This window comes from Sinocyclocheilus rhinocerous, unplaced genomic scaffold (assembly GCF_001515625.1).
Source record: "Sinocyclocheilus rhinocerous isolate Xijiao unplaced genomic scaffold, SAMN03320098_v1.1 scaffold592, whole genome shotgun sequence".
NCBI lineage: Eukaryota > Metazoa > Chordata > Actinopteri > Cypriniformes > Cyprinidae > Sinocyclocheilus > Sinocyclocheilus rhinocerous.
The window spans coordinates 791,447-804,305 of record NW_015642562.1 but is presented as its reverse complement, the minus strand read 5'-3'; the positions used below and the strand labels follow the sequence as shown (position 1 = coordinate 804,305).

The window sequence follows — 12,859 nt, the reverse complement described above, 5'->3', positions numbered from 1 at the left end:
TAAAAAAAAAAAAAAACTTGTCCCTTTTAGACTTGCACTCTATTTATTTACTGCTTGTTTTCTTTAAAAAAGAAAAAACTAACACTAGCTTCTCTAATCTTTTTGTATTCTATCCATTTGCTTTCTTTTTATTTATTATACAATTAACAAAAGCAACAAAAAGGCCTCTAACACTAGCTTGCTCTATTCTTTTTCTATTCTATCTGTTTTCTCTTTATTTATTATATAATTTTTGTTTTAAAAAACCTTGCTATGTGTACAGCGTAGTAAGGACATCTTAAAATGGTCCATGTGACATCAGTGGTTCAACCGTAATTTTACAAAGTTACGAGAATACATTTTGTGCGCAAAGAAAACAAAAATAATGACTTTCCTCTGCATGTAAACAAGGCGCAGCCCATGCATTGTTTAAGTTCAGAGGAAAGCACGCGCATGCATCGTGGTACTCTCCAAAATGGCGTCAGGGTGACGCGGAGGAGAAGAATTATTGAATAAAGTTGCTATTTTTGTTTTGTTTGCACACAAAAACTATTCTCATAGCTTCGTAAAAATACGGTTGAACCACTGATGTCACATTAACTATTTTAACGATGCCCTTACTATGTTTCTGAGCCTTGATCGTGGTAGTTCCCTTGCTGTCTATGGGAGAGTCAGAGAGCTCTCGGATTTCATCAAAAATATCTTAATTTGTGTTCTGAAGATGAACAAAGGTCTTACGGGTTTGGAACGACATGAGGCTGAGTAATTAATGACAGAATTTGCATTTTTGGGTGAGCTATCCCCTTAACAGAACGTTATCGTGCGCTAATGTGAATGCAAATATAAATAATCGGTGTAATTATCTTTTTTTAAGTTATTTTTATGGGCTTATGCCTTTTATTGAGATAGGACAGTAGAGAGAGGACAGGAAAGCATGGGGTGGAGAGCGGGATCGGCAAAGGACCTCGAGACGGGAATCGAACTCGGGTCAACGCACTAACCAGGGCTGCGTTTCCCAAAAGCATCATGAGCTTAAGTACATCATAGACCCATTGAAACCAATGGAGCTACAATCAACTCAGGCTTAAGATGCTTTTGGGAAACGTAGCCCAGGAGGCTATTGGCGGCGACGGTGTAATTATCTTCAAATTCTATGAGAATAATTAAAGTTCACACTACAACTATCAAGATGACAGAATTGGAATGGATTCACTTTCAGAAAGTTTTGTTTTTACAGCTGTTGAACGATACATACAGTATACTGACAGCCAATCAGAATCAGCACGAGCTGTTCTAATTCTACGAGAATAGGGAAGTCCACACTACAACTATAACGACAAGGACGCAGGGAAACTATATTTTTGGAATAACTTAAAGAACGATGTTCCAGTTGATGAACGATAAAAAAATCACGTTTCCATCCACCTATTTTCATGCGCATTTTGGGACATCGCATAAAAAAAACATTTCTACCGAATAAATTCCTTAATGCGCATCAAAAAAGGCATGTGACTTTGCGATGGGACAACATAAAACTGGACCAACCAATTGACTGATCTCATAGCACAGCATCTGAAATGCTAGTTTTGTCATTCTAATATGCTTGAGCAAAGTCTCGTCAAAGTGCTTCGCTATAATTAACTCCAAGAACTGTTCCCAAACAGCAGACTCCGAAAATAAGATAACATGACCGCGTTTCGCCTGCGAGCTCTGAAGCTGTAATTTATTGTATACAAAAAAATATTTTATACAGTGCCTTCTCCTACTGCAGCAAATTAACTTTTTCTTTGTGATATTTAGCGCAAGTTAATCAGGAAGTGACGGTTTTGTTCTCTTCAACTCACATGGATGGAAACGGTGCTTTATTCGCAAATGTTTTATGCGATATTCCAATTTTGCGCATAGGTTTAATTCGTAACTTTGGATGGAAACATTGACAACCAATCAAAAATACACCCTGCTTTAAAGAGATCGCGCATTTAGAGAGGCAGACGACAAAAACACAGCATGCGCACATAATAAACAGAATGTTATCTTGCGCTGGGGTAGACGCTAATATAGTTAGTCATCTTTATAGTCATTGTTCTTGGTGTGAACAGGCCTTTACTATGATCAAATAAAAAGATAACATTTTAAAAATTGTTCTAGTTCAATGAGAATAAGGGAAGTTCACACCGCAACTATGATGATAATGACATAGAATATGGATTTAGAAGGGAAACACTCTGTAAACGCAGTAAACGCTGACAAAAATATCAAACTGTCCTAATATTGAACTTTATTTGCCTTCTGTAACTTTTGGCCAGAAGCAAGGCAGATTAGGATTTGTAACAGATCTTGTGCTAACGGTGTATTTGTGCTGATGGCAGAAGAAACACTGAAACCAGACCAGAGTTTAATCTTTTTTATTATTATTATTATTATTTTTAAATGATATTTTCCTCCTGTGGCAGGTTTAATGCTTTATTCAGAACTCTTTACATAATGAACATGAACGTGTTCAGAATAAAGGTGCAAACATCAGCAAACACAAAAGAACTTCCCAAGTCAGCAGAAGATCATTTCAGCATGGCAATAATCAGAACATCTTCTATGAAAAACAGGCAGACATCTTTAGTGGTACGGCTCGTGACCTTTTGTTTTCTCTCTCGTATCGCTAGCGGGACCCTGACCTTTGACCCTCCTGGTTGATGCTGGTGCAGCTCCACTAATGGAAGACTTCTCATAAACCCAGCTGACAGCTGATTGGCCTTTACGTTGATCGATCTGACCAATGAACAGGTCGATCACATTTAAAGGGGAAGGAACCTGGAGTCCAGTAACCAATCAGAAATATACTGAGCTATATCAGGGAACTTGGCTGTGTCCAGAATGTCATCCCAGCATACTAACCTCACTATTTCTGCAGTATATAGTATGCATACTGTGCATAGTATGCAAATGTTCTTATGCATGGCAGGAGCTAAGGCATTTACCTAAAGCTGAGTGGCTTATTTATACAGCGCTTTATACAATACAGATCGCTTCACAGTAATAAACAAGAAAATAACAGTGTTAAGGTCTTTGCACACCGAGCCTGAAATTCTTGTCCAAAATTTTCGCATGTTAAAAATTAAATACGACCTCACGTTCGAACCGGAGCTCCTCACCTCTCAAGTACGTCATAAAAAAAATTCGGATCAGGTTCGATTTTCTGCATTTTTGCATCCATAGCAAGCATTTTGATAGGATAGGATGACGAAAACGAAAAAACGCATGCAAAAATTTCAGACTAGGTGTGCAAGGACCTTTAATGTTGGACCCTCCTGGTTGATGCTGGTGCAGCTCCACTAATGGAAGACTTCTCATAAACCCAGCTGACAGCTGATTGGCCTTTACGTTGATCGATCTGACCAATGAACAGGTCGATCACATTTAAAGGGGAAGGAACCTGGAGTCCAGTAACCAATCAGAAATATACTGAGCTATATCAGGGAACTTGGCTGTGTCCAGAATGTCATCCCAGCATACTAACCTCACTATTTCTGCAGTATATAGTATGCATACTGTGCATAGTATGCAAATGTTCTTATGCATGGCAGGAGCTAAGGCATTTACCTAAAGCTGAGTGGCTTATTTATACAGCGCTTTATACAATACAGATCGCTTCACAGTAATAAACAAGAAAATAACAGTGTTAAGGTCTTTGCACACCGAGCCTGAAATTCTTGTCCAAAATTTTCGCATGTTAAAAATTAAATACGACCTCACGTTCGAACCGGAGCTCCTCACCTCTCAAGTACGTCATAAAAAAAATTCGGATCAGGTTCGATTTTCTGCATTTTCGCATCCATAGCAAGCATTTTGATAGGATAGGATGACGAAAACGAAAAAACGCATGCAAAAATTTCAGACTAGGTGTACAAGGACCTTTAATGTTGCAAAATGCAGCAATTATGAAACAAATTTCAGTAGACAACAGTGTCATTATTTAGTGATGCTAATTCAATCTAGTTCAATAACAGTGCCAATCTTGCAAAGTTCAAGTAGAACACAATCCCACAATGCAATGCATTCAACCTTCTATTTACAGTGCGAAAAATGAACTACACTTTTTCCTCATTATTTTAAAGGATGTCTTACACAAAATTGGATTAAACATGCAAAACAACCGTATTTATTTCAGACATCTGCTGAATTAGACATGCAACATAGTGAGAAAAACATGTAGTACACTACTGTTTGGAGCATTTATCATTGCAAACGTTTCACCTACTATTTTTTTTAAAAACTATTAGGCAGTATTGAATATATACTGTGCAGTAAGCAGTACGCTAGGACTCCATTCTGAACACAGCCTGCGTTTTAACAAGGAGTGAATTAAAAAAACACTGAGTGAAAGAAAGCTGGGGCAGTATATTCTCTGGTTTTAAGTGGTTTAGTCCAGTTTAGTTACTCCGAGGGCAGTCTGTGCTTTTGGCAGGATAAAAAAACCCCGATCTCTCAGAGAGAACGGTTTAAAACAGGCGTAAGGTGAAATGAGAGCAGACGCTTCTGTTTACTGAATGCAAAATCTCAGATTGTGACATTACTGTCCCTCCGCTTGATTTTGAGCACATTCAAAACACCACGGGAAAAAGTTTTTCCCTCGCTCTTTTCAAATAAAAGAGTTCGATGTGGATGTTTGTAGCATTCGCTACGCCATTATTGGCTCAGAAATCATCATGATTATGACATCATAACCATAAGCTCATTAACATATCACCGCCCACATTTACACATCAACACCTATTCAGCGGCCCGCCCCAATAAACGGCACCAGTATGCTGATGCTCACCAATCATAACAGTTCATTTACATATACAAGTCTTAAAGGTACAGTAGCAAGCCTGTTTCAGACGGTGGAAAATGACATTGTTGAACGCCGAGTAACATTATAAGGGGGGATTTAAAGTAAAATGCTACAGAAGTGGAGACTGTATGACAATTCATACAGTGGAATGAGATGAAGCAGATCTGCTTCCGTTTCAGTCAGAGCCTATCAGCAGAGCAATTCCTGAACCCTCCAGCCAATCACAGAGCAGTATTCACAAGCCCCTCCCCCTCCCACCCAGAATAAAAAAACAGAGCAATGATTGGAGGACACAATCGATGAGAACATTCGATATTAATGAGGTGAGCGATGTATAGCAGTGAGTGAAAGTGCTTTTGGCATTCATAAATCAACATGTGATCATCGAACATGGCTTTAAAGCTCAGACTCCCGAAAGAAAACACCCTCACGCGTCTCCACGAGCATGTGACGCCAACAGACTCTTGCCAGACTTTGCATAAAATGTAAAATCATGTCCTGATTTTCAGAGACTCCTAAAATATTTTCACAGGCAAGAATTCAGCTTTTTTAAATACTTTTTTTTTTTCATGTTACTTTGTTAATTTTTGTTTCGGATGATGTTTGTTGATGCTGAAGTTGCTGTTGTTTGTTCAGGTGTAAGAAAGCATTCAGCTCCAGGGGTCACCGTGTGTGTGTGTGTGTGTGTGTGTGTGTATGTATGTGTGTGTACATTTACAGGTCAGTGTGTGTGTGGCTATGAGCCTTCATGATCAGTAGAGTCCTGGTTCAACTCTTTCCTGGTGCCCATAGTGGGAGTTCCTGAGTTTTTCCTGGACCGCTGCTTCTCGTCAATAAAGTCTGTAGAAAGTCCCCACAATTCACAGAAACAAACATGTGTGTGTGTGTGTGTGTATACACAATATGTCAAAAGAATTGATCATATGCATTTGTATTTGTGTGTAGTTCTGGGTGATGTAGTTGAAATAACATTTAATATATTTTATTAATATATTATTTAATATAATATATTAAATATTCAATTTTATTTAATGTATTTTAATATGTGTTTTCTATAAAATTCTACCTATGCGCACGCACACACATATAAATTATATAGAATATTATAAAAAAAAAAGATTTTCTCTCTCTCTCTCTCTGTATATATTATATTTCAAGCAAATAGCCAATGATGTGAAATAGATTTGAAATATATATAAAAAAAAGTAAATTACAGTAAAAATCTAGTTAAAATAATACATTTATGATTTCTACTTTATTTCACTCAAATAACACAAGGAAGAATTTTTATATTATTTAAGCTTTATTTATAGGTAACAATTTTAATCTACATGGCCTTAATATTTTACTAAAAGCAATTTAAAAAATGCCAAATAAAAAACATTTCTGAGTAATGACCAAAGAATTCAGTTTGAATTTTGAACTGATTCATTAAAACAAACAGATTGAAAGAACTATTTCATGTAAATTATTCAAACATTTCAAACGTTTAAATTGAGCAAGTCATGACACACGTCTACTCTTAAAATAGTTAGTAAAATAAAAATGAATAAACTGTAAATATTTCATGCATCACCCAGCCCTACTTATGTGTGTGTGTGTGTGTGTGTATATGTGTATGTATATGTGTATGTGTGTATGTATGTGTGTGTGTGTGTGCATATGTGTATGTATATGTATGTGTATGTGTGTGTGTGTGTGTGTGTGTGTATGTGTGTATGTATGTGTATGTGTGTGTGTGTGTGTGTGTGTGTGTCCTCACCTTCAATAGGTCTGGGCACGAAGTGTGAGCACGGTTTAGTTTTCTTGACCCGGTTTCCCTTCATGATGATTCCTTCTTTATTGAGTCCGAGGAACCAGGCGCGTCCGCTCTCATGCTGGCGATACACCGTGGATGAGTAGATCACATAATAATTCTCAAACACACTCTCCTTAAACTTACACTCCGCTGTGAACATATCCTACAGACAGACAGACAGAAACAGAGAGAGATCGAGAGAGATGTTAAAACACAATTACAGCTCTCAGGTGTGTGTGTGTGTCTTTATAGAGTCTTTGTCCCAGTTTCTTTATAAAGTCTTTTAAATGCACAGGTGGAGAGGGTGGAGACGGCCGTCAACCAGAGCAGAAACCACCTCAGGTGAACACACACACACACACACACACAAACATTTGACACAATTAATGTTTTGTATATATTACATACAGTGGGGTATAAAAACCTGAGAGCACCAGGGAAAATTTTTATATTTTGCATTGGGAATTTAATAAATCTTTTTCACTACAAATTATATTATCAGCATAATATGAGTGAAATTTTAAACTGAAAAATGCATCTAATTTGAGAACTTGCGTCTTATACTTCATTGGAAGCAAGAAAATCACTTACCGGTATATTTGATAAGATTTTTTTTTTTTTCATTGTAATAGAGAGCTTGATTAAAACAAGGTTTTTGCTAAATATAAAATTCAAGATACTTAGACATTTTGCTATGCAGCATAATTTACACATATGTATTAATATATACAAACATATGTAATATATGTACATATATTCCATTTATAAAATACTGTATATAGTCATTTTAAGTGAAAACAAATATGAAAGCTGTAAAAAATTGGAACAAAAATATGTATGTTTATGTAAGTGTAATACATTTTTGGACATTATATGTCATGTACATTTATCCTAAAACCCATCAATAAATGTTAATAATGAAGAAGTAAATAAAAAAGATAAGACATGCATTTAGAAATGTTCAGATTTTTGTATAAACTGCATGGTGTTGTTAAAGTTGCATTTATAAATAAAATATATATTGTTGACATATATGGTTGCTACATATAATATCATATAAAAAATCATCGTATAGATAGTATTTACATATGTACAAACACAAATCTTACTATAGGGGTTTTATATGTGTCATAAACTTATATCTACCCAGAGAATGTGCGTATGTGAAAATTCTATTTTGGTAACATATATAGCAATATCACTCTTGATATTGGGCATTATATGTCATATTAGGGCTGCGAGATTATGACAAAAATCATAATTGTTGATTATTCTCTTGAAATTGTAATTGTGATTTATTTAATTACGATGATGATCACAATTTTCATTGAATGATATTTATAACATTGTTTGAAGCAACTGCATGCCATATTTTTAGATGAAAATAATAATAACAAACTGAAAAGCTTTTATTGCTTTTCTATAATATTAAGCCTCAAATGTCAGCTATACATTGGATTGGTCTCTTCTTTAAATTAAAAAAGTAAAAATATGAATGGTATTATAATGTTATACTAAAACTACAATTAAAACAGTGGAAAAACCTTTAAGATAACCTGTAGAGAAAAAAAAAACATCTTAAGCATGCAGAATAATTTAAGTGGACTTTGAACGATTAATTGCCGCTTTAAACAATTCCGTAATTGTGGCATCTGTAATTGTGATTAGAAATTCAAGTGTGTGCAGTTTACATTATACATCAAAATGTCCAAGTACCATCAAGTTATGTTAATCAGAGGACTTATTTTACAAATGAATTGAAAAACTCTATTATAAAAAACCCATAGGAAAATCTAAAGAGAACCCATAACCAATTAGTCTTTGGGGTTTTTACGTCATGGCTGCAGCAATCTATGGTTCTGTTTTAAAACTTTGTTTATTTCCAGATATTTGTCCATTTTCCATGTTTTTAATGTGATCTCAAACTTTTGAACCCTACTGTATATTACACACACACACACACTCAAACACACACACACACAAACACACACACACAAACGCACACAAACACACGCACACACACACACTCACACACACACACAAACTCTCACACTCACACACGCACACACGCTCACACACTCACACACACACACACAGGGAGATGTGAGCTCTTTGCCATCTCAGCATCTCAAAGCACTTTAGCAGATTAAACGTCACCACTAAATAACCGGTAGAAAAGCTCACACAAACATACAACCCTGATCTACAACATCCAGACAATAAAACTGCTGAACACACTCAGTAAAACACAAATTACAACAACGCCAATCTATGGGGGGATATTTGTGTGTTCACAAATCAATGGAAGGCAATTCACAAATATAAAACTATCAAGGTTCATTAAAAATAAAATGAATTCAGTAAAAACATGAAAATGACTTTGATGTTATCAAACGGTAATGCGAGTGTTAATCTAGGAAAAATGTTTAATGCATATGAATCAAAATACATTTACAAATTTTACAAAACAGATGTAGGAAACTTGAGACAAATGAGAGTTTTAATTTTGTGAAACTTGCATTCATTTGTCAATTTCAGACAAATATCACCCCTTGCCAAAATACATATAATGAGCAGTTTTATATACATATGAATACACAGTTACAAAGAGTTCAGATAAATATTCTTTTATCACAGCACTGCGGAATCCTTCATAAACATCACTTAATACAGCTGCACAGCTAAATTATTACCATTATTACATTCATTTTCAATCAATTGTCAATTATTTCTTGCATTACAACACTCACAAACACACACACACACACACACACATCGACTGTCACACTTTGGCAGACATTCATTATCACACTAAAACTGAGTTAATTAACACTTTCTCACCCCAAAGATAGAACAACATCCAGAACAGCTGATCTTGACACACAGACATGTGTAATGTTACATAACACTAAATATAAACCTTCACTGATATGCTTTTCTATAAGTTCGGTCTCTATGAGTCATAATGTATCAAAGATCAAGCTGCAACGGCACAACAATGAAGCTGACCTTTTCTCAGAAATATATTCCCATTCAAATTTTCCAAAATGACTTGTTTTAAATCAAACAAACTTGAAATCACATATGATTGTTTTTTCCCCCTATATTTTGTACTGATGCTGATATAAAATTCTGTGAAATTAATTTAATGGAGCTGAGAGTACAAGACTCTAATTGCTGAAAACATCATCAAATCACATTAAATATTTAATAAATCAACAGAGAATGTGCAGAACTTTGTAAAATGACAGCCATTTGATTTTTGAATCTGTCTGGGTTTTGTGTCAATTCGCATTTCCAATGAAATCACTTATATGATTGTTTTTTTCCCCTATATTTTGTACTGATGCTGATATAAAATTCTGTGAAATTTATTTAATGGAGCTGAGAGTACAAGACTCTAATTGCTGGAAACATCATCAAATCACATTAAATATTTAATAAATTAACAGAGAATGTGCAGAACTTTGTAAAATGACAGCCATTTGATTTTTGAATCTGTCTGGGTTTTGTGTCAATTCGCATTTCCAATTCAACAAGTAAGCACAATTTATTACAATTATGAACAAACTTGAAAATGCATTTGTGTATAATTGTTGTTTTTTTTGCCATATTTTGTGCTGATGTTGAGATAAAATCAGCAAAATTCTGTGGAACAAATTTAAATATGGTAAAAATATGGTAAATGGAGCTGAGACTACAAGAGTCTAATTGCTGAAAACATCATCAAATTAGCTGAAATATTTAATAGACAAAGAGAAAATGTCCACGACTTTGCAAAATAACAGCTATTTGAATTATGAATCTGTCTGGGTTTTGTGTCAGTTTGCATTTCCAATTCAACAATTAAGTATGATTTATTATGAACAAACTTGAAATCACACTTACATATGATTGTTTTTCTAATATTTTGTGCTGATGCTGATATAAAATCTGCAAAATTCTTTAAAACGAATTTAAATATGGTAAAAAATGAAATGGAGCTTAGAGCACAAGACTCTAATTTACTTAAAATGTTTAATAAATGAACAGAAAATGTGCAGACCTTTGTAAAATGAATCAGTCTGGATTTTGGGTCAGTTTGCATTTCTAACTTTACAATTATGCACAATTTATTATGAACAAACTCACTGTTTTTCCCCTTATGTTGTGCTGATGTTGACATAAAATCTGCACAATTCTGTTGAACAACTTTAAATATGTTTTAAAAAATTAAATGGAGCTCAGGGTACAAGACTCTAATTGCTGAAAGCGTCATCAAATTACCTGAAATATTTAATAAACGAACAGAAAAAGTGCTCAACTTTGTAAAAAGACAGCTATTTGAATTCAGACACCCTTTCTTTCATGCACGCCTGGCTGGTGCTAAAATTGTTTTGCAATGGAGATTTGAAAATGTCATTTTTACTTACAGTTGGGTCATGAGAGCGGCCCATAGTGCTGCCATGAGATTGAAAGTCCTTTCACACTGTTCACAGCAAACTGACAGCAGAGACGGCCATGTGTGTGTGTGTGTGTGTGTGTGTGTGTCTAAAACTACACTGCTTGCTCTCTTTATGAACCAATGTAGTTCAGGAGCTACACTTGAAATTTTAATAGAACAAGTCTGTGAATTATGAATGTAGACGGAAGCAGAGACTCGCTCTCTCCATCACATGACTGCCGCTTCCAGAACCTTCCCGCTGTTGTGTTTTAGACTACATGAGAGAAAGCTAGCGTTACAATCCTTCTTTTGACTTGTATTTTCTGCACTGAACACATCCAGAAACGTAAAAGCTCAACACCACAAGAAACCACACAAGTATCACTACTAAAAAAGAAGGCAAAATTTGAACCATTCTTTAGTTTTAAATCATTTTTACATTCAGTACAATCCTTCTTTTGACTTGTATTTTCTGCACTGAACACATCCAGAAACGTAAAAGCTCAAAACCACAAGAAACCACACAAGTATCACTACAACTTTTCTAAAAAAGAAGGCAAATAACTAACCATTCTTTAGTTTAGGTATAGGTATAGGACCTTATCATACTTGTAAATATGGAGGGCAAAACCTGCAAAAATTAAAAATAAATAATTGTATAAATATAAATAAATAACTATGGAAATAAAAAATATAAAAAAGAAATTAAAGAATAAAAATTTAGTTTAAAATAATACAAATAAATACAGAAAATAATTAAAAAAAAGGAAAAATAAGTAAACTTGCAAGTTTGGTTGATTTAATTAAAAATTGATTGTATTTATTTTATCGAGTCATTTATTTCTTTATTTTCTTGATCATGACCCCTTTAATGAATAAATGAATTAATGAATGAATGAATGAATTATCTTTTTAATTTTTGCTAGTTTGGTCCTCCATATGAAAATAGCTGTTGGCATAAATTTTAATTTCAATCATTTTAATCACAGTATTGAAGCTCTGACCTGCAATAAATTCAATAAAACAGAAACCACACAATATTAACACATAATATTACACACTTCAACCTGTAAAAACACACCAAAACACACAACATCACAATCGAGTCCGGCCTTCACGCCCTGCATCGCCACGACCCGCAAACCCACCGGGATCAGGTTAAACAGAGCTGAAACACACCAACACCAACATCTCACTGCTCTGATGCTGAGCTCAGGACACTTAAAGGAGTTCCTAGATTTGATCTATCTAGAGTCAATTTTGTCTCACAATTTTCTCCTGAAATTCCTGGGAAAAATTAAAATAAAAAGACATGCAGTATTTTGGTTGATATTTAGTTTTGTGCCCGCACAGATGTGAGGAGTGTTTTCTTACCGAGGAGTAAAGGAAACCCTCTCCATTCATGGCCACGTAGAGTCCGGCCTTCACGCCCTGCATCGCCACGACCCGCAAACCCACCGGGATCAGGTTAAACAGAGCTGAAACACACCAACACCAACATCTCACTGCTCTGATGCTGAGCTCAGGACACTTAAAGGAGTTCCTAGATATGATGGATGGATGGATGGATAGATGGATGGATGGATGGATGGATGGACAGAACGATAGAATGGGATGGATGGATGGATGGATGGATGGATAGATAGATGGATAGACAGAACGATAGAATGATGGATGGATGGATGGATAGATGGATAGATAGATAGATGGACAGATGGATGGATGGATGGATGGATGGACAGAACGATAGAACGATGGATGGATGGATGGATGGATAGATAGATAGATGGATAGACAGAACGATAGAACGATGGATGGATGGATGGAT

The 12,859-nt window shown here is 35.2% G+C and overlaps 1 protein-coding gene across 1 annotated transcript in view; it reads right to left on the bottom strand.

Moving 5' to 3' along the window:
* Positions 1–4,347: 4,347 nt before the first annotated feature.
* LOC107756227 (fibroblast growth factor 12-like) overlaps positions 4,348–12,859 on the bottom strand; it is a 15,190-nt gene continuing 6,678 nt past the window's right edge. Inside the window, exons 3-5 of the mRNA XM_016573267.1 lie at positions 12,406–12,509; positions 6,573–6,771; positions 4,348–5,677 (exon numbers count right to left, since the gene is read on the bottom strand). Of these exons, the coding sequence (XP_016428753.1) occupies positions 5,547–5,677; positions 6,573–6,771; positions 12,406–12,509 (434 nt within the window). The 3' untranslated portion in view covers positions 4,348–5,546. The remainder of the gene's footprint in view (positions 5,678–6,572; positions 6,772–12,405; positions 12,510–12,859) is intronic.